General features: G+C 43.2%; 1 protein-coding gene across 1 annotated transcript in view; it reads left to right on the forward strand.

The window, feature by feature from the left end:
- The window catches only part of LOC115088107 (24-hydroxycholesterol 7-alpha-hydroxylase), a 308,210-nt gene that overhangs the window by 134,569 nt on the left and 154,413 nt on the right, over positions 1-19,228 (forward strand). Inside the window, exon 8 of the mRNA XM_029596064.1 lies at positions 17,747-17,880. Within this exon, the coding sequence (XP_029451924.1) occupies positions 17,747-17,880 (134 nt within the window). The remainder of the gene's footprint in view (positions 1-17,746; positions 17,881-19,228) is intronic.

Here is a 19,228-nt window from a genome sequence, read left to right on the forward strand (position 1 = left end):
AGAGGGATGGAACTGGCAGAGGCCCGATCTCGTCGCCGCGCAAAAACTTGGGAAATCTAACCCTCCCTGTGCGCCCTGGCCCGGATTTTATAACCTGCATGCGCTGAGTAGTGCGCACATATGGACGCGTGCGCATATTTTTAAAAAATCTACCCCTTAGGGAATAACCACTGCTATTACTGGCCAGGTACTTGTAGCCTGGATTGGCCACTGCTGGAAACAGGATGCTGGGCTTGATGGACCCTTGGTCTGAACCAGTATGGCAATTTCTTATGTTTACACTAGTTTATGCAAAACTTTCTTCTTTCTCTTCTTTGAGTAGCACTGGACGCAGTGTGACCTGATTTCTCCAGAAGGTTTTGTTTATTCAGTTGTAGTTGTGTCTGGGGTTGTCTTATTCCAAATAATTTGCATATGAGTGTGTTTATGGTAAGCCATAGCCTCTTATTGGCAGAACCGCTGCCAACTCATTTAATATGCCTCCAGGATCGTACTGAGAAATCTGTATAGATCTGACATCATCTGTTGTGAGTCAGCACCAGCCAGAACTAACTAGATGTAGCTAGAACTCAACAAGCTCTGAGGGAGAATAGCTGCAGCAGAGACTTGCTGAAATTCATCAGTCTCTGAGTTTGTGTTCATCTATGCCCCTAAGAGAGAAAATGCAACAAAGCTCATCTGAAACTGAGTTATGGCATGGATTCTTCGCAATAAGAAGGTTGTTCTAGGTCCCGGGCCCTTAAATGCTGTCCTGGAATTATTCTAAGCTCTTGTGGACTGGAACTTAGCCTAGTGATTGTATCCACAGTCCAGGGTACAACTAGAATCCCCTCTGTGTGCTGAAATGGTGAATTTCTGCTTCTGTTCTGTCTTTTATTATCTGAAGATGTGTGTAATCCTTGTGGTGTCTGTAGATGTATTTACAGGTCAGATAGAAAAATGCCTTTTTCTATCAGACTGTACGTAATTCAGAACTGCTTTGGACCTACAGTTTAAGCATGAGTGTGAATTCTGTGAATGGTTTCTGCACTTTGAGGAAGTTAACACTAAGGACACAAAAAATACAGTACTTAGGTCAGATCAAAGTGTTGCCGAGAGTGGCCAATCCAAGTAACAAGTAAAATCCCGAAAAATAGAGCCAATCCTTCTTGCTCATATCCAAGGGTAAGCAGTGCCTTTCCAAAATCTTCATGGCTAATGATTGCTTATGGACTTTTCCTTCTGGAACTTGTCTAAATCCTCTTTAAACCCAGCTATGCTAACTGCTTTCACCCGATCCTCTGGCAACAAATTTTATAAGAACATGAGACTTGCCATACTGGGTCAGACTAAAGGTCTATCAAGCCCAGTATCCTGTTTCCAACATTGGCCAATCCAGGTCACAAGTACCTGGCAGGATCCCAAAAAGTAAATAGAGCCCATGCTGCTTATCCTAGGGATAAACAGTAGATTTCCCCAAGTCCACCTTAATAATGGTATATGGACTTTTTCTTGCAGGAACTTATCCAAACCTTTTTTAAGCCCAGCTACATTAATAGCTTTAACCATATCCTCCGGTAATGAATTCCAGAGTTTAATTATGCGTCGAGTAAAAAAAATATTTACTTCTATTTGTTGTAAATGTATTACCTAGTTAAATTGATTGGATGTCCTCTGGTCTTTCTGCTTTTTGAAAGAGTAAACAACTGATTCTCATTTATTGGTTCCACTTCATTATTTTATAGACCTGTATCATATCTGCCCTCAGCAGTCTCTTCTCCAAGATGAAGAATCCTAACCTCTTTCCTCATAGGAGATACGTTCCATCCCCTTTATCATTTTGATCGCCCTTCTCTGTACCTTTTCTGGTTCCGTTTTTTACGTTTTTCGAGATGCGGTGAGCAGAATTGCAAACAAAACTTGAGGTGCAGTCTCACCATGGAACGATATAGAGGCATTATGATATTCTCTGTTTTATTCTCCATTCCTTTCCTGATAATTCCTAATATTCTATTTACTTTATTGGCTGCTACTGCACACTGAGCAGAGGATTTCAACATATTATCCACAATAGTTCCTAGATCATTCTCCTGGATGGTGACTGCCAATGTGGAATATTGCATCATGTAATTATAATTTGGATTGTGCATCACTTTGCCGTTATCCACATTAAAAATCATCTGTCATTTGGATGCCCAGTCTTACAAGGTTCTCTTGCAATTGCTTACAATCCTGTTGTGATTTAACAACTTTGAATAATTTTGTATCAGCAAATTTGATCACCTCACTCATTGTTTTCATGTCTATGTTATTTATAAATATGTTAAAAATCAGCAGTCCTAGTACAGATCCCTGGGGCACTCCACTATTCACCTTTCTCCATTGAGAAAATTGACCATTTAGCTCTACTCTCTGTTTTCTGTCTTTTAACCAGCTCTCAATCCACAATAAAGCATTGCCTCCTATTTCATGACTTTTTAATTTCCACAAGTGTCTCTCATGAGGGACTTTGTCTAATGCTTTTTGAAAATCCAGATACATTATTTCAACTGGTTCAACTTTATTCACATGTTTATTTACGCCTTAAAAAAAAGTAACCGATTAGTGAGGCGAGGCTTCCCTTGGCTAAATCAATGTTGGCTTTGTCCCATTAAACTATGACTGTCTTTATGTTCTGTAATTTTGTTCTTTATAATAGTTTCAAGCATGTTTCACAGCACTGACGTCAGGCTCACTGGTCTGTAGTTTCTTTTCTAAAAAGTGGGGTTATGTTGGCCACCCTCCAATCTTCAGGTGCCATAGTTGAATTTAAATATAGTTTATAGATTACTAATAGTATGTATGCAATTTCATTTTTCAGTTCTTTCAGCACTCTGGGATGTATACCATCTAGTCCAGGTGATTTACTGCTCTTTATCAGTTTTCTCTATTACATCTTCCAGGTTCACTGAGATTTGTTTCATTTCCTCTGAATCATCACCCATCACCTCTGGCATGGGTATCTGCCTTACTACTTCCTCAGTAATGACCAAAGCATAGAATTAATTTAATCTCTCTTCTATGGCCTCGTCCTCCCTTAGTGCCACTTTTAACCCTCGAACATCTAATGGTCCAACTGACGCCCTCACTGGCTTTTTGCTTCAAATGTACCCAGAAACATTTTTATTATGAGTTTTTGCTTCCACAGCAAGCTTCTTTTCAAATTCTACCTTTGGTTTCCTTATCAAGCTTTGCATCTAATTTTCCAGTGTTATTGCTTTTTCCTGCATTCTTAATTCAGATCCCTTTTCTGTTTTTTGAAAGATGTGTTTTTGGCTAGAATGGTCTCTCACCCCACCTTTTAACCATGCTGGCAGCTGTTTGGACTTCCTTCCACCTTTTTTAATGTGTGGAATACATCTGGCCTGGGCTTCCAAGAAGATATTTTTAAACAATGTCCATGCTTGATATAAATTCTTAACCTTTGCACTTTCTCCTTTCAGTTTTTTCCTAAACATTTTTCTCATTTTCTCATAGTTTTCCTTTTGAAAGTTAAACGCTTTTGCAGTATTTTGTGTTCTTCCTCCAGTTATTGAGTTTAATTTTGTTATGTTATGATCACTATTGCCAAGTGGCTCCAACACAGTTACCTCTCACACAAAATCCTGTGTTCCACAAAGGCAGGGGTGGCCAACTCTAGTCCTTGAGAGCCACAAACAGAACAAGTTTTCAGGATATCTACAATGAATATGCATGAGATATATTTACAAGCAATGGAGGCAATGTATGTAACTCTTATCTTATGCATATTCTTTGTGGTTATCCTGAAAACCTAGCCTGTTTGTGCATCTTGAGGACTGGAGTTGGACACCCTTGCGATAAAGATTAGGTCTAAAATAGCTCCTCCTCTTGTCGGTTCTTGTACCAGCTCTATATGAAGCAATCATTTATTTCATCTTCTAGATGAAATAAATTACTGCTATTCCATTCCCCATCTTACATGGAATTTCTGTCCATAAAGATTTTACAGTGCATTTTGTTTCCTGCAGAACTTTTATCCGGTTTAACTCTATGCTCTCTTTAACATATAGCACCACCCCAGCACCAATTTTATCTGTCCTATTATTGTGATATTTATTTATTTAAAATGATTTATAACCCAAGCATTGCAAGAATATAATTTGATATTTGATAACAGGATGCTGGGCTTGATGGACCCTTGGTCTGACCCAGCATGGCAATTTCTTATGTTCTTATGTTCTTATGATAAGAATATAATAAGAATACATCTAATTTGTAGCCTGGTTTCACAGTGTTCCCTTGGTTATCTTTCATCCACCAAATCTCTGAGATGCCAATTATATCTACCCCTTCTTTCAGTGCTATGCATTTTAACTCTCCCAATTTATTTTTTAGACTTAAGAACATAAGAAATTGCCATGCTGGGTCAGACCAAGCATTAAGCCCAGCATCCTGTTTACAATAGAGGCCAAACCAAGCCACAAGAACCTGGCAAGTACCCATACACTAAGAAGATCCCCTGCTACTGATGCTAGTAATAGCAGAGGCCATTCCCTAAGTCAACTTGATTAATAGCAGTTAATTGACTTCTCCTCTAAGAACTTTTCCAAACCTTTTTTAAACCAGCTACACTAACTGCATTAACCACATCCGCTGGCAACAAAGTCCAGAGCTTAATTGTGCAATGAGTGAAAAAGAATTTTCTCTGATTAGTCTTAAATGTGCTACTTGCTAACTTCATGGAGTGCACCCTAGTCCTTCTATTATCCAAAAGTGTAAATAACCGATTCACATCTACTCGTTCAAGACATCTCATGATTTTAAAGACCTCTATCATATCCCCCCTCAGAAGTTTCTTCTTCAAGCTCAACAGCCCTAACCTCGTCATCCGTTCCTCATAGGGGAACTGTTCCATCCCCTCTATCATTTTGGTCGCCCTTCTCTGTATCTTCTCCATCGCAACTATATCTTTTTTGAGATGCGACGACCAGAATTGTACACAGTATTCAAGGTGCGGTCTCACCATAAGGCGATACAGAGGCATTATGACATTTTCCGTTTTATTAACCATTCCCTTCCTAATAATTCCTAACATTCTGTTTGCTTTTTTGACTGCTGCAGCACACTGAACCGACGATTTTAAAGTATTATCCACCTTGATGCCTAGATCTTTTTCCTGGGTGGTAGCTCCTAATATGGAACCTAACATCATGTAACTACAGCAAAGGTTGTTTTTCCCTATATGTAACACCGTGCACTTGTCCACATTAAATTTTATCTGCCATTTGCATACCCAATCTTCCAGTCTCGCAAGGTCCTCCTGCAATGTAGCACAATCTGCTTGTGATTCAACTACTCTGAATAATTTTGTATCATCTGCAAATTTGATGACCTCACTCATCGTATTCCTTTCCAGATCATTTATAAATATATTGAAAAGCACTGGTCCAAATACAGATCCCTGAGGCATTCCACTGTTTACCACTTTTCCACTGAGAAAATTGACCATTTAATCCTAGTCTCTGTTTCCTGTCTTTTAACCAATTGTGTAATCCACGAAAGGACATCGCCTCCTTTCTCATGACTTTTTAATTTTCTTAGAAGCCTCTCATGAAGGACATTCTCAAATGCCTTCTGAAAATCCAAATACACTACATCTACAAGTTCATCTTTATCCACATGTTTATTAACTCCTTCAAAAATTGAAGCAGATTTGTGAGGCAAGATTTCCCTTGGGCAAATCTATGTTGACTGTGTTCCATTAAACCATGTCTTTCTATATGCTCTGTGATTTTGATCTTTAGAATAGTTTCTACTATTTTTCCCGGCGCTGAAGTCAGGCTCACCGGTCTATAGTTTCCCGGATCGCCTCTGGAGCCCTTTTTAAATATTGGGGTTACATTGGCCACCCTCCAGTCTTCAGGTACAATGGATGATTTTAATGATAGATTACAAATTTTAACTAATAGATTTGAAATTTCATTTTTGAGTTCCTTCAGAACCCTAGGATGCATACCATCCGGTCCATCTGATTTGCTACTCTTTAGTTTGTCAATCTGGCCTCCTACATCTTTCAGGTTCACAGGGATTTGGTTCAGTTGATCTTACTCGTCACCCTTGAAAACCATCTCCGGAACTGGTATCTCCCCAATATCCTCATTAGTAAACACAGAAGCAAAGAATTAATTTAGTCTTTCTGCAATGGCCTTATCTTCCCTAAGAGCCCGTTTATCCCCTCAGTCATCTAACGGTCCAACAGACTCCCTCATAGGTTTCTTGCTTCGGATGTATTTTAAAAAGATTTTATTATGAGTTTTTGCCTCTACAGCCACCTTCATTTCAAATTCTCTCTTTGCCTGTCTTATCAATGTTTACATTTAACTTGACAATGCTTATGCTTTTTCCTATTTTCTTCAGATGTATCCTTCCAATTTTTGAAGGATTTTTTTTGGCTAAAATAGCCTCTTTTAACCATACCGGTAATTGTTTTGCCTTGTATACAGACATTTTGAAGTATGCTCTTAGTTTGTATTAACAACCTGCTTACCAGTTGACAGAGATAATTTGTCATTTTTCTGCTCCGTCTGCTCTTTACTTAAAGGCACCTGGGCTACTTTAGCATTTATTGCCATCTCTCTATCAGGATGTTCTAACTTCCCTGTTTTGCTAGTATCCTTCAAAGATTGACATTGTGTTCTTACGTTCTTATTCCAATTCATGCACTTCTGAGCAACTGCCTGTTTTCCCTCATTATCCAGTTTAAAACTACTCTTTCTCCTTTTTAAAGGGTAGTGCCAGCAGCCTGGTTCCACTGTGGTTAAGGTGGAGCCCATTCCATCGGAATAGGCTCCCCCTTCCACAGACTCTGCCCCAGTTCCAAACAAATCTGAAACCCTCGTCCTTATACCATCGTCTCATCCATGCATTGAGACTCTAGAGTTCAGTCTGCTTCTGGTGTCCTGTGTGTGGAACAGGAAACATTTCGGAGAATTTGACCCTAGAGGTTCTGGATTTCGGTTTCTTACCTAAATTTAGCTTCCAGAACCTCCCTTCTGCACCTTCTTATGTCATGTTTCCCACATGTACCATGACGGTCAGCTCCTCCCCAGTACTGTCTAAAGTCTTATCTAAGTGGTGCATGAGGTCACTGTCTTCGCACCAGGTAGGCAAGTTACCAAGCAATCTTCATGCCCACCAGCCACCCATTTATCTACATTTCTAATGGTCATATCACTCATTATAAAGACCATCCTAACCCTTACCTTCTGAGCACCCTGCACTGGAGACACATCGGTGGTGTAATAGGATAAGGCATCATCTAGAGGGCAGTTCCTAGCTACAGGTTCACTTCCTGCCACATCAAGGTAAATGTCTCTTGCTAGGTGATCTTGATTCTTCAAAGCAGCACAAGGGCTGCTTGACTGGAGTTGGGACCACTCTACTACGTCCCTGAAGATCTCCACTATACACTTCTCTGTCTGCCTCAGCTCTTCCAGGGCTGCCACTCTGGCTTTCAGAGATTTGACTTGTTCTCTGAGGGCCAGGAGCTCTTTGCACCAGGTGCACATATACCATACCTCACCAACAGGTAAATAATCATATATGTGGCACTTGGTGCAAAAAACTGGGTGGCCTCAACTTGCTGCTGGACTTCTGTCTGCACCTTAATTAAGTTGCTAAAGTTTTAAAGCTGATTATAGAGTAGATATAGCTCTCAATTTAAGTGGTTTTAAAATATTCAAGGGTAGATTTTAAAATGTGCATGCATGTGTCCATGTGCGCGCGCTTCCTGGCGCGTGCCGATTTTATATCATGTGCACACTGGCGTGCGAATGTTATAAAATAAGTGGGCCGTGCACACATACATGCCGGATTTTATAATCCACGTGCGTACGTGTGGGCAGTGTGCGCAAGGGGGGTAAAAATATGCAAATTTGCGTGGCGATGAGATTAGGACTCCCCAGTTCCCTCCTAGTCTGCTCCAATTTAGGAACAAACTGGGAGAGAACTTTCCTACCCCCCTATCCTTCGCCTGAGTCTTCCAAGTTCCTCGAGCATTCGCCTGAGTCTTCCAAGTTCCTGAGTTCCATGTCTCGTCTTGTTCCTGCCCTCAGCCTCCATCTGATGTATTTTAGGGTCATTTTATGAAATGTCGCTATTAGTTGTAATCTTTTGTTTTATATTGTCTTATGTTTAACCTGGCTGTTTTACTGTTTATAATGTATTTATTGTTGTAAACCGTTACGATGGAATCCGAGTGATGGTATATAAGACTCAATAAATAAATAAATAAATAAATCTGGCCTCACGGACTCATTGTTCCCAAGCAGTGTGTCCGGAAGGGCTACCGAGTGGCCGGAGGGCTACTTTTGAGACCAGCATTGTGTTGCTGGGTCTCACCTGTGCTTGCAGGACCAGTGGAGGCCTGAGCCTGCCTAGTTCCAGTCCTCGATGTTCCACATCTCGGTCCTGGTCCAGCCTTGCTCCAGCCCTTGCTTGAACACTCTCACCTCCCATGGTGCGTGTTTTGGGGCTCCTCCCTGAGCCACGCCATGGTCCAAGGGCTTACAATCCCTCTAGAGCAAGCGACCGGACCCCCGTGCTTGCAACACCTATCATGTTCCAATGAGGTAATATTGGGGTAATTGAAATCTCCCATTAATATTGTGTTGGCAAAATGTATTAGCTTTCCTAATTTCTGTTAGAATTTCATCCTGGCCAGGCAGACGGTAGTATACCCCCATAGCTATACTAATGGGAGTTGTGAAGCAAAAAGGGAGACTCGGCAAGCTCCATGTGTAATAAGGGAGGCCCAGATATATTCTGAGTTGAGGGTTCTTGATGGTGAATTAATGTCACACAACTGTTCAGATGATTAACCCCTGACGGGCCAGGTCAGGAATGGAACAGAATACATTGTGGGGTAGATTTTCAGAGCCCTGCTCGCCTAAATCCGCCCAAAACCGGGCGGATTTAGGCGAGCAGGGCCCTGCGCGCCGGGAAGCCTATTTTACATAGGCCTCCCGGCGCGCGCAGAGCCCCGGGACTCGCGTAAGTCCCGGGGTTCTCGGAGGGGGGCGTGTCGGGGGCGTGTCGGGGGGCGGGCCCGGTCGACGCGGCGTTTCGGGGGCGTGTCGGCCGCGTTTTGGGGGCGGGTACGGGGCGTGGCTATGGCCCGGGGGCGTGGCCGCGCCCTCCGTACCCGCCCCCAGGTCGCGGCCCGGCGCGCAGCAGGCCCGCTGGCGCGCGGGGATTTACGTCTCCCTCCGGGAGGCGTAAATCCCCCGACAACGGTAAGGGGGGGTGTAGACAGGACCGGGTGGGTGGGTTAGGTAGGGGAAGGGAGGGTAAGGTGAGGGGAGGGCAAAGGAAAGTTCCCTTCTAGGCCGCTCCGATTTCGGAGCGGCCTAGGAGGGAACGGGGGTAGGCAGCGCGGCTCGGCGCGCGCAGGCTATACGAAATCGATAGCCTTGCGCGCGCCGATCCAGGATTTTAGCCGATACGCGCGACTACGCGCGTATCTACTAAAATCCAGCGTACTTTTGTTTGCGCCTGGAGCGCAAACAAAAGTAGGCTGTTCGCGCTCGTCTGAAAATCTACCCCTAATAGCGCATCTATGGTGGTGCTGTAAAGTAGAAACATAGGGGTAGATTTTAAAAGGAGCATATGCACGTCCATGTGTTTGTGGTTCCCGGCGCAAGCACATGGACGCACCAATTTTATAACATGCACATACTGGCGCGTGCATGTTATAAAATTGGATGGCTGCGCGCGCATGTGCGCCGGATGTTAAAATCTGCATGCATAGGCAGAATGAATTTTTGCTAACTACGCATGGCGACATAATCGAGCCTCCCCCAGTTCCCTTCCAGTCCACTACAATCCCTCCCTCTTCCCCACCCTCTAAACCCTTCCCAGCAACTTACATTTTTTTTTAAATTTTACTACTTACTGCTCCCCTGGAGCAGAAGTAGTTTGCACGTGCTGGCCAGCTGCTGGTGTGCCCTTCCCCTGGATAGCGGCTAATGGCCGCTGTCCCAGCTGGCCTCCTTCCCACACCCACCCTTTTTTCTGGGCCCAGCACTTATGCGCATGGCTGGGCCCTTTTGAAAATGTACGCCGCCACACACATAAGTGCTGATTTTTACGCTCGTGTAAAATTCAGCCTATATTGTCTTGTGCTCTTCCATTTTTCATTTTGTAGCTGGCCAAATATGTATTTGATTGGAAAAAAATCATGCCAACAATCAATCAAATATGCCCTTTTATGAAAGAAATTTAAGAAACCCAAGTTTTCAGTCATTATTTGCCAAATGGCAGCCCAGGGGTGAATCAAGCTCTTATATGCTTTGGTATCTTCCCTCATTTCAACAATCCTAACAGATCCATTGCTTTGCAACCACACCATTTAGTATTTCATCCTTCTTTCATTCTGCATCAACTTCTTTTCGACATTTGCTTTGTCGACTAGCTCCCATTCTGCTTACCATTTATTTTTTGTGAATGGCAAGGCATTAATCCAGTTTTATTCTGCAACTCTAGAACTTTCTCCTCTCTCGAAAATGTCTTAAGTACTTTTCTGGTATCACTTAACCGTGTCCCTGTTACTTCTCCACACTTTTATCAGATTGCAGTCTGTTACACGCCTACTGCAGAGATAACAATATAAATTCATATTAAGTCAAATGAGCAAGTACAAAAATATTATAATTTGAAACATTTAGTGAAATAGAGTTGCTTTTGCAGATTGGCATAGCAACTGAGTTTGAGAGCAATTAGAAGGACAATAGAGTATCAGAAAAATGCTGGTTGCTACAAGAAAAGACTTGACTCATTCTGAAATATGCTTTCTAATCATGCTTCTAATATTGTGTAGTTTACTTATAAATTATTTAAAAAAAAATCCAAATTTATTAAAAGAAAAAAAACAAAAAACCCTTGCAATCTAAAGTAAATACTCAACCTGACACTATCCATGTAGCTAGCTGAAAGTTACTTTCTTCACTCTTGCTGGAGGAAATTTTTTGACGACCAGAGCAGGAATTTTGGATTCTATGGGATAGATTTTAAAACCCCTGCGCATGTAAATCCTCCTGGATTTACGCGCGCAGGGCACTCGCAAGTCCCGGGGTTTCGTAAAAGGCGCGCGAGGGGGTGTGTCCAGGGGCAGGGGGCAGGCCAGGGCGGGTTCGGGGGCGGGCCGGGAGGGAGGTCCCGAGTCCCCCGGCACTGCAGCCTGTGCCGGGGGATGCCGGGGCGGCGCACGCAAGTTACGCCTGCCCAACAAAGGTAGGGGCAGATTTAGGTAGGGCTGGGGGGTGGGGTAGATAGGGGAAGGGAGGGGAAGGTGGGGGAAAGTTCCCTCCGAGGCCGCTCCGATTTCAGAGCGGCCTCGGAGTTACTGAAAAATTGGTTACTACATACGGTGAAAAACTTGAAGGTTTGGAATCTCTGGTTTCCTCTGTTGAGAAAGTTGAACATAAATTGGTCCAGTCTGACTTGGTTTAATCTAAGAAGTTGGAGAACCTTGAAAATTCCTTGAGAAGTTTGAATCTGAGGATTCTTAATTTTCCCTTAATTAAAATGATTTCTCCTCATGATTTGTTTAAGAACTGTATGTCTCAAATTCTTAGGATTCCATCTGATGCCATGCTCGTTATTTCTAAAGCTTACTATCTACCTCAACACGAAGATGGAACAACTAGCAACCTAGCGCAGGATTCTTCTTTAAATCTGACAGATATCCTTGAATTATCTCAGGAGACTCTAGCTTCTAAAAGAGGAACTTTACTGGTTTCTTTTGCATTCATATCGTATAGAAATTCTGTGCTTAGGTTTTTCTTTCTTAACCTTTCACAGTTATTCATTGGACAGAAAATCTGGATATATCCGGACTCTGCTTGAATAATACAAAAGCATAGGAAAAAATGTCTTTCTCTGAGACCTGAAGTGTTGTCACGGGGGGCACAATTTATATTAAGATATCCTTGCAAATGCTTGGTGAAACATCTAAATTCTAATTACATTTTTTTTTAACCTTCACAATTGCAACTATTCCTTGACACCCATGCCTAGGGAACACTTTTAAACAGGTTCTGCCAAATAATAATGTTGTGAGGATGGGCTATTTCTCAGTGCTTTCTTTTTACATTTTCATTGTAATTTTCACTCTTTTTGTTTCTTGGTTTCCCCCCTTGTCCTATTTTCTTATGGAGTTATGTATAACAATGATATATCCACTTTTTGTTTATTTTCTTTATTTAAATGCTTTGATGCATATCCCTTTTTTTTCTGGTACAAGTTATTCTTGTGTTTATTGTAAAATTCATTAAAAAGTGTACAAAAGAAGTGCCCCCCCCCCCCACAACACTATCTTTGTTTCATCTTGCGGCTGAGTCAGGAGGGACATCACAAACTAAAGTAGAAAACAGAAAAGAAAAATGAAAATAATAAAAGTACTTAAATGACAGAACATGCAAAATGGCTACACACAGCAAAGATTATACAAATAACATGTACCATAGGCACTTCCTCATCTTTTCATAACATACACAAAGAGCAGCTCCCCAAACCGTCTTACCGACATTAAAAGGTGAATTTTAAAAGCCTGGCACATGCCACAATCAGGAGATGGAAGCCGAAGTCAGGCTCGCGCACTCCCACCGAAATTTAATGCCACCCAGATGCGCACCTATCTCCCACTGCACGCTCATTTCACGTGATTTCAAAAAGGGCCATAGTTTGGGCAGGGCATGGCCAAGAGATGTGTGTTTAAATATGTGGCCCCAGCACATTCCCGGTTCTACTACCGCATATCTTTACTTCTGCTATAAAGGAGATGTAACTATATTAAAAAAAAAAAGCCATTTCGGAGGGTTTAAAGGGTCAGGGGTAACTGGGGGGAATGCAGACCATCAAACCACAGGGGTTTGGAGGATATAGTTCTTAACTGGGCAAACCGGTGGATGAACTGGTGAAACTGGCAATGACGTGGAAGTGCACCTATTATAAAATACCCTGACTTCCGCAGTAGAATCGGGATTTGCGTACCCACTTACAATTATGTGCACGTTCCCGGGCTATTTTATAACGTGCCTGCAAGTTATAAAATGGCTGCATATCTGGGCTTGTACCAATCACATGCATCAAAGTGCGCCCTTGTGCCAGTTTTGAAAGTTACCATCCCTATGAACAACATTTAAAAAAAAAAATCATCTGAGGCCCAGTGTATGCAAATCTTTCCAAATATTTTGCAAAGTCACAGCATGAGAAACACCTTGGGAAAAATAACCCATGCTATAGTTACACAATGTTAGGTTCCATATTAGGTGCTACTACCCAAGAAAGAGATCTAGGCGTCATAGTGGATAACACATTGAAATTGTCGGTTCAGTGTGCTGCAGCAGTCAAAAAAAGCAAACAGAATGTTGGGAATGATTAGAAAGGGAATGGTGAATAAAACGGAAAATGTCATAATGCCTCTGTATCGCTCCATGGTGAAACCGCACCTTGAATACTGTGTAAAATTCTGGTCGCCGCATCTCAAAAAAGATATAATTGCGATGGAGAAAGTACAGAGAAGGGCAACCAAAATAAGGGGAATGGAACAGCTCCCCTATGAGGAAAGACTAAAGAGGTTAGGACTTTTCAGCTTGGAGAAGAGACGGCGGAGGGGGGATATGATAGAGGTGTTTAAAATCATGAGAGGTCTAGAATGGGTAGATGTGAATCGGTTTTTTACTGTTTCAGATAATAGAAAGACTAGGGGGCACTCCATGAAGTTAGTATGTGGCACATTTAAAACTAATCGGAGAAAGTTCTTTTTCACTCAACGCACAATTAAACTCTGGAATTTGTTGCCAGAAGATGTGGTTAGTGCAGTCAGTATAGCTGTGTTTTAAAAAGGATTGGATAAGTTCTTGGAGGAGAAGTCCATTACCTGCTATTAATTAAGTTGACTTAGATAATAACCACCGCTATTACTAGCAACGGTAACATGGAATACACTTACGGGTAGATTTTCAAAGGGGTACGTGCGTACCCCCCGAAAACCTACCCCAACCCCCCCCTGCGCGCGCCGAGCCTATTTTGCATAGGCTCGGTGGCGCACGCTAATCCCAGGGCTTGCATGGAGGGGCGTTTCGAGGGCGTGTCGCACGTGATGCGGCGTTTCGGGGGCGGCACCGCGGGCGTGGTTTCGGCCCGGGGGTGTTCCGGGGGCGTGGCCGCAGCCTCCAGACCAGCCCCCGGGACCGGAACTCGGAGCGGGGCAGCCGGGCGGGGCGCGCAAAGTTACGCCTGCTTCCAGCAGGCGTAACTTTGCCGACAAAGGTAGAGGGGGTTTAGATAGGGCCGGGGGGGGGGGGGGGGTGGGTTAGGTAGGGGAAGGGAAGGGGAAGGGAAGGGAAGGTGCGGGGGGGGGTGGAAGGAAAGTTCCCTCCAAGGCCGCTCCGATTTTGGAGCGGCCTCGGAGGGAATGGGGGCAGGCTGCGCGGCTCGGCGCGCGCAGGCTGCCGATTTTGGGCAGCCTTGCGCGCGCCGACCCCGGATTTTAATGGATACGCGTGACTATGCGCGTATCTATTAAAATCCCGTGTACTCTTGTTCGCGCCTGGTGAGCGAACAAAAGTACGAGATCGCGCTAATTTATAAAATCCGGCCCCCAGTTTTTGGGTACTTGCCAGGTTCTTATGGCCTGGATTGGTCACTTTTGGAAACAGGATGCTGGACTTGATGGATCCTTGGTCTGACCCAGTATGGCATGTTCTTATGACCATAATTACTAAATATTTTCCCCCAGAGCACAGTTATCTTCATGGTTAAAATTTGTAACCTATCATTAAAATCATCCATTGTGCCTGAAGAGTGGATGGTGGTGAATGTAACCACAATATTTAAAAAGGGCTCCAGGGGCGATCTGGGTAACTATAGACCAGTGAGCCTGACTTCAGTGCTGGGAAAAATAGTGGAAACTATTCTAATGATCAAAATCGTAGAGCATATAGAAAAACATGGTTTAATGGAACACAGTCAACATGATTTACCCAAGGGAAGTCTTGCCTAAAAAATCTGCTTCATTTTTTTGAAGGGGATAATAAACATGTGGATGAAGGTGAACAGATATATGTAGTGTATTTGGATTTTCAGAAGGTATTTGACAAAGTCCCTCATGAGAGGCTTCTAAGAAAACTAAAAAGTCATGGGATAGGAGGTGATGTCCTTTCATGATTACAAACTGATTAAAAGACAGGAAACAGAGAGTAGGATTAAATAGTCAATTTTCCCAGTGGAAAAGGATAAATAATGGAGTGCCTCAGGGATCTGTACTTGGACCAGTGCTTTTCAATATATATATAAATGATCTGGAAAGGAATTCAATGAGTGACGTTATCAAATTTGTGGATGATACAAAATTATTCAGAGTAGTTAAATCACAAGCGGATTGTGTTACATTACAGGAGGACCTTGCAAAACTTGAAGATTGGGCATTCAAATGGCAGATGAAATTTAATGTGGACAAGTGCAAGGTGTTGCATATAGGGAAAAACAACCCTTGCTTTAGTTACACAATGTTAGGTTCCATATTAGGAGCTACCACCCAGGAAAAAGATCTAGGCATCATAGTGGATAATACTTTAAAATCCTTGGCTCAGTGTGCTGCAGCAGTCAAAAAAGCAAACAGAATGTTAGGAATTATTAGGAAGGGAATGGTTAATAAAATGGAAAATGTCATAATGCCTCTGTATTGCTCCATGGTGAGACCACATCTTGAATACTGTGTGCAATTCTGGTTGCCGCATCTCAAAAAAGATATAGTTGCGATGGAGAAGGTACAGAGAAGGGCAACCAAAATGATAAAGGGGATGGAACAGCTCCCCTATGAGGAAAGGCTGAAAAGGTTAGGTCTGTTCAGCTTGGAGAAGAGACGGCTGAGGAGGGATATGATAGAGGTCTTTAAGATCATGAGAGATCTTGAACGAATAGATGTGAATCGATTATTTACACTTTCAGATACTAGAAAGACTAGGGGACATTCAATGAAGTTAGCAAGTAGCAGATTTAAGACTAATCGGAGAAAATTCTTTTTCACTCAACGCACAATAAAGCTCTGGAATTTGTTGCCAGAGGATGTGGTTAATGCAGTTAGTGTAGCTGGGTTCAAAAAAGGTTTGGATAAGTTCTTGGAGGAGAAGTCCATTAACTACTATTAATCAAGTTTACTTAGGGAATAGCCACTGCTATTAATTGCATCAGTAGCATGGTATCTTCTTGGTGTTTGGGTAATTGCCAGGTTCTTGTGGCCTGGTTTTGACCTCTGTTGGAAACAGGATGCTGGGCTTGATGGACCCTTGGTCTGACCCAGAACTTGGCAATTTCTTATGTTCTTATGGTGAAGATTTAGACAGTGTCTTAAAAGAAAAATATATAATTAAGTTGCTGTCTTTTGTATTAGTTAAGACAACATATGTTGTACTGTTGAATGTTGAATGTTTCTGCAATAAAGAAAATATTTCAGGAAAGTTTTGCTGAATGACTTGCTTATTTTCTGATGGTGGTGGTGGTGGGGGGGAGGGGGGCGGGGGAGTTCACCTGGAAGAATGAGGTTTATAGCTTGGCCATTTTCATGCTGTCAGGAAACGTATACGCTTCTGGAATGATTCTCTAGGTGTTACAGAGTGACAGCAAGAATGACAAACAGATCCAGACTTCAGTGAGCACAATATTAAAGGAAGATGCCAGTCATGAATAATATGGTCAGACTGCCCAACCAGAAGAGAGTGCACGTCCGACTGAACGCTGAATTCTTTTTTTTTCCTACGAGTTTCTCTTACATTTATCTTGCTTATAAAATCATGCTTCAAAGCTGTCTTAGGACGTTCATTTGGCTCACAACAGCTGCTCAGTAGAAATCATCTAATCTCCCTCTTGTGGAAAGAGGGGACAAGCTGACATCACTCTGTGCTTTGCTGTTGCCCTGGGCAAAATGGATGAGTCACACAGGTTCTTGAGCAAGGTTTGTAAATAAGACGACACAGCAAAATGTTTGTGAAAATAATTCACTGTTCATCTACTCCTGCACTCAACATTTGGATAGACAATGTGTCTTTGATTCATTTCATAGTGTTCCCATTTAAGGAAATGATGCCATGACTTGTAACTGCAAAAAAAAAATAAATAAAAAAGTTTGAACCTGGAAAGAATGCCGAGTTTCTTTCACCACTGGCTAGTACTTAAGTTGATCAAAAGCCACACGCTAGCCTATTCTTTAGGAAGCTCCGTTTAACTTTTTTTACACATACAGAATTTTAAAAAGGCACCAAATACAATTTGAATTCCTACTTAAGGACAGATTAAAGGATCAGGCCACCCCCAAAAAGAAGGACAAAGGATTGGAAAAAGTCTGCAAATCAATTTGCTTTCAGAGTTCTGAAACAGTTCCTCTTTTGCCCACGGCTTTCCTGTGGTTTCTGGAAGAGAATAAAAACAAAAAGTCCTTAGAATAAAATTGTGAAAGTAAAGTCTAGTACCAAAAAGTACTGCAGCACTTTCCTTAAACTCAGCCCATGTGTGCAAAAATGCTACAGTGCTTGCATCGATTTTTGCTTAGGCAATAGATGATGATAGTGGGATGTGGCTGAACTGTGTAATGGCACCTCATGGGTGCAGCCACAGCTCTGACCAGCGTTAGAACTAACGTACCATGATACCAGAGACATTTTTCTGCATTTCTCTTATTATCTTGTTTTTCCTGTTTTTCTACCAACAGGCAATGAAAAAATTGAAATATCTGATGCTGAGCTTAAGAAACTCCCTTTCATTAAGTGCTGTATCCTGGAAGCTATCCGGCTACGATCTCCGGGTGCAATCACCAGAAAAGTGATACAGCCCCTAAAAATTCACGTGAGATTGTGTCTCTCTCTCTCTCTCTCTCTCTCTCTCTCTCTCTCTCTCTCTCTCTCTCTCTATATATATATATATATATATATAACCATTTATTAATATTAACATTTTATTTCCCATTAACAACGTTACCTGGTAGCTTAATTATTTCCCAGAAATAAGTAGAAACGTATGGGCTAAACTCTAGGCTAGCTTGCAGCATTGGATACCATCTGAAAACAAACATAGTATTGATGGCAGATAAAGACCAGATGATCCATCCAGTCTGCCCAGCAATTTGCTTATGGTAGTAAATGCCACTCCATGCAGGTTGCCCCCATGCGTTCTGTTAAGGGTAGTAACTGCTGCTCCGTGCAGGTTACCCCTATGCAGAAACACTTAAATATTGTTTCTGGCAGGTAGGGTTGGTGGAATGTTAGACTGGAATTGTCAATTTTAGGCCTTGGGGGAGGGAAAACAATTGCATGTTATAGGGTTGATCCCCTGCTAGTTCAAAAGCAACATTGAAGGGTTTAAGCTACAGCGAGGAGTGTTGTGGGAAAAGTCTGTTAGTGAACCCTTGGCCCGGCTGACTGGAGAGAGGACTCCAGTCGGTGGAAAAGGAGCCGGGAGGCGGAACGGTTCTGGCGTGAAGGAGGAAGTGTTCGCCCTGGAAACCCGAGACCCCCCCAGGAGGAGCCCGTAGGGGTCCGGGTCGCTGGGACTTAGGAGATCCGGTGGTCGAGGCTGGCTGAAGACAAGAAGAGTCGAGCAGGAATCCGATGGCCAAGGCTGGCGGAGGTCAAGAAGAGTCGATCAGGAATCCGGTGGTCAAGGCTGGCTGAAGACAAGGAGAGTCGAGCAGGAATCCGGTGGTCAAGGCTGGCTGAAGACAGAAGAATGCTGGAATTGCAGGAGCGGAACTGCAGGAACGGAGGCAGGAGCAGGCGGAACTGGAACGGACAGGAATGGAGCACGGCAGGAGCCACAGGAATGAGGGCTGGAGCAGGCGGAACTGGAACAGACAGGAACGGAGCACGGCAGGAGCCACAGGAACAAGCAGGAAGCAAGGAACAGCAACAGGATCCAGGAAAGCAACTAAGCACTCACAGGAGCGACCTCGTTGCAAGGTGAGGTAGGAGAGGCTGAGGCTGGTTTATATAGCCAGCCGGCGTCTGACGTCAGAAAAGGGGCGGTTCAGCACTTCCGGGTGCTGGACCTACAAGTGCCGTCCCCTTGCGCGCGCGCGTTCCCCGGCAGGGGGAGGAGCCAGAATCGGCCTCGACGGCGTCTCCACGAGGGAGACGCCGCTGCCATGCGGCCGGGCAGGCCCGGAGTTAGGAGGAGCGCGGCAGGGACGGGGAAGCCG

The sequence above is a fragment of the Rhinatrema bivittatum genome, chromosome 3, assembly GCF_901001135.1.
Source record: "Rhinatrema bivittatum chromosome 3, aRhiBiv1.1, whole genome shotgun sequence".
In the NCBI taxonomy this organism is placed as follows: Eukaryota; Metazoa; Chordata; class Amphibia; order Gymnophiona; family Rhinatrematidae; genus Rhinatrema; species Rhinatrema bivittatum.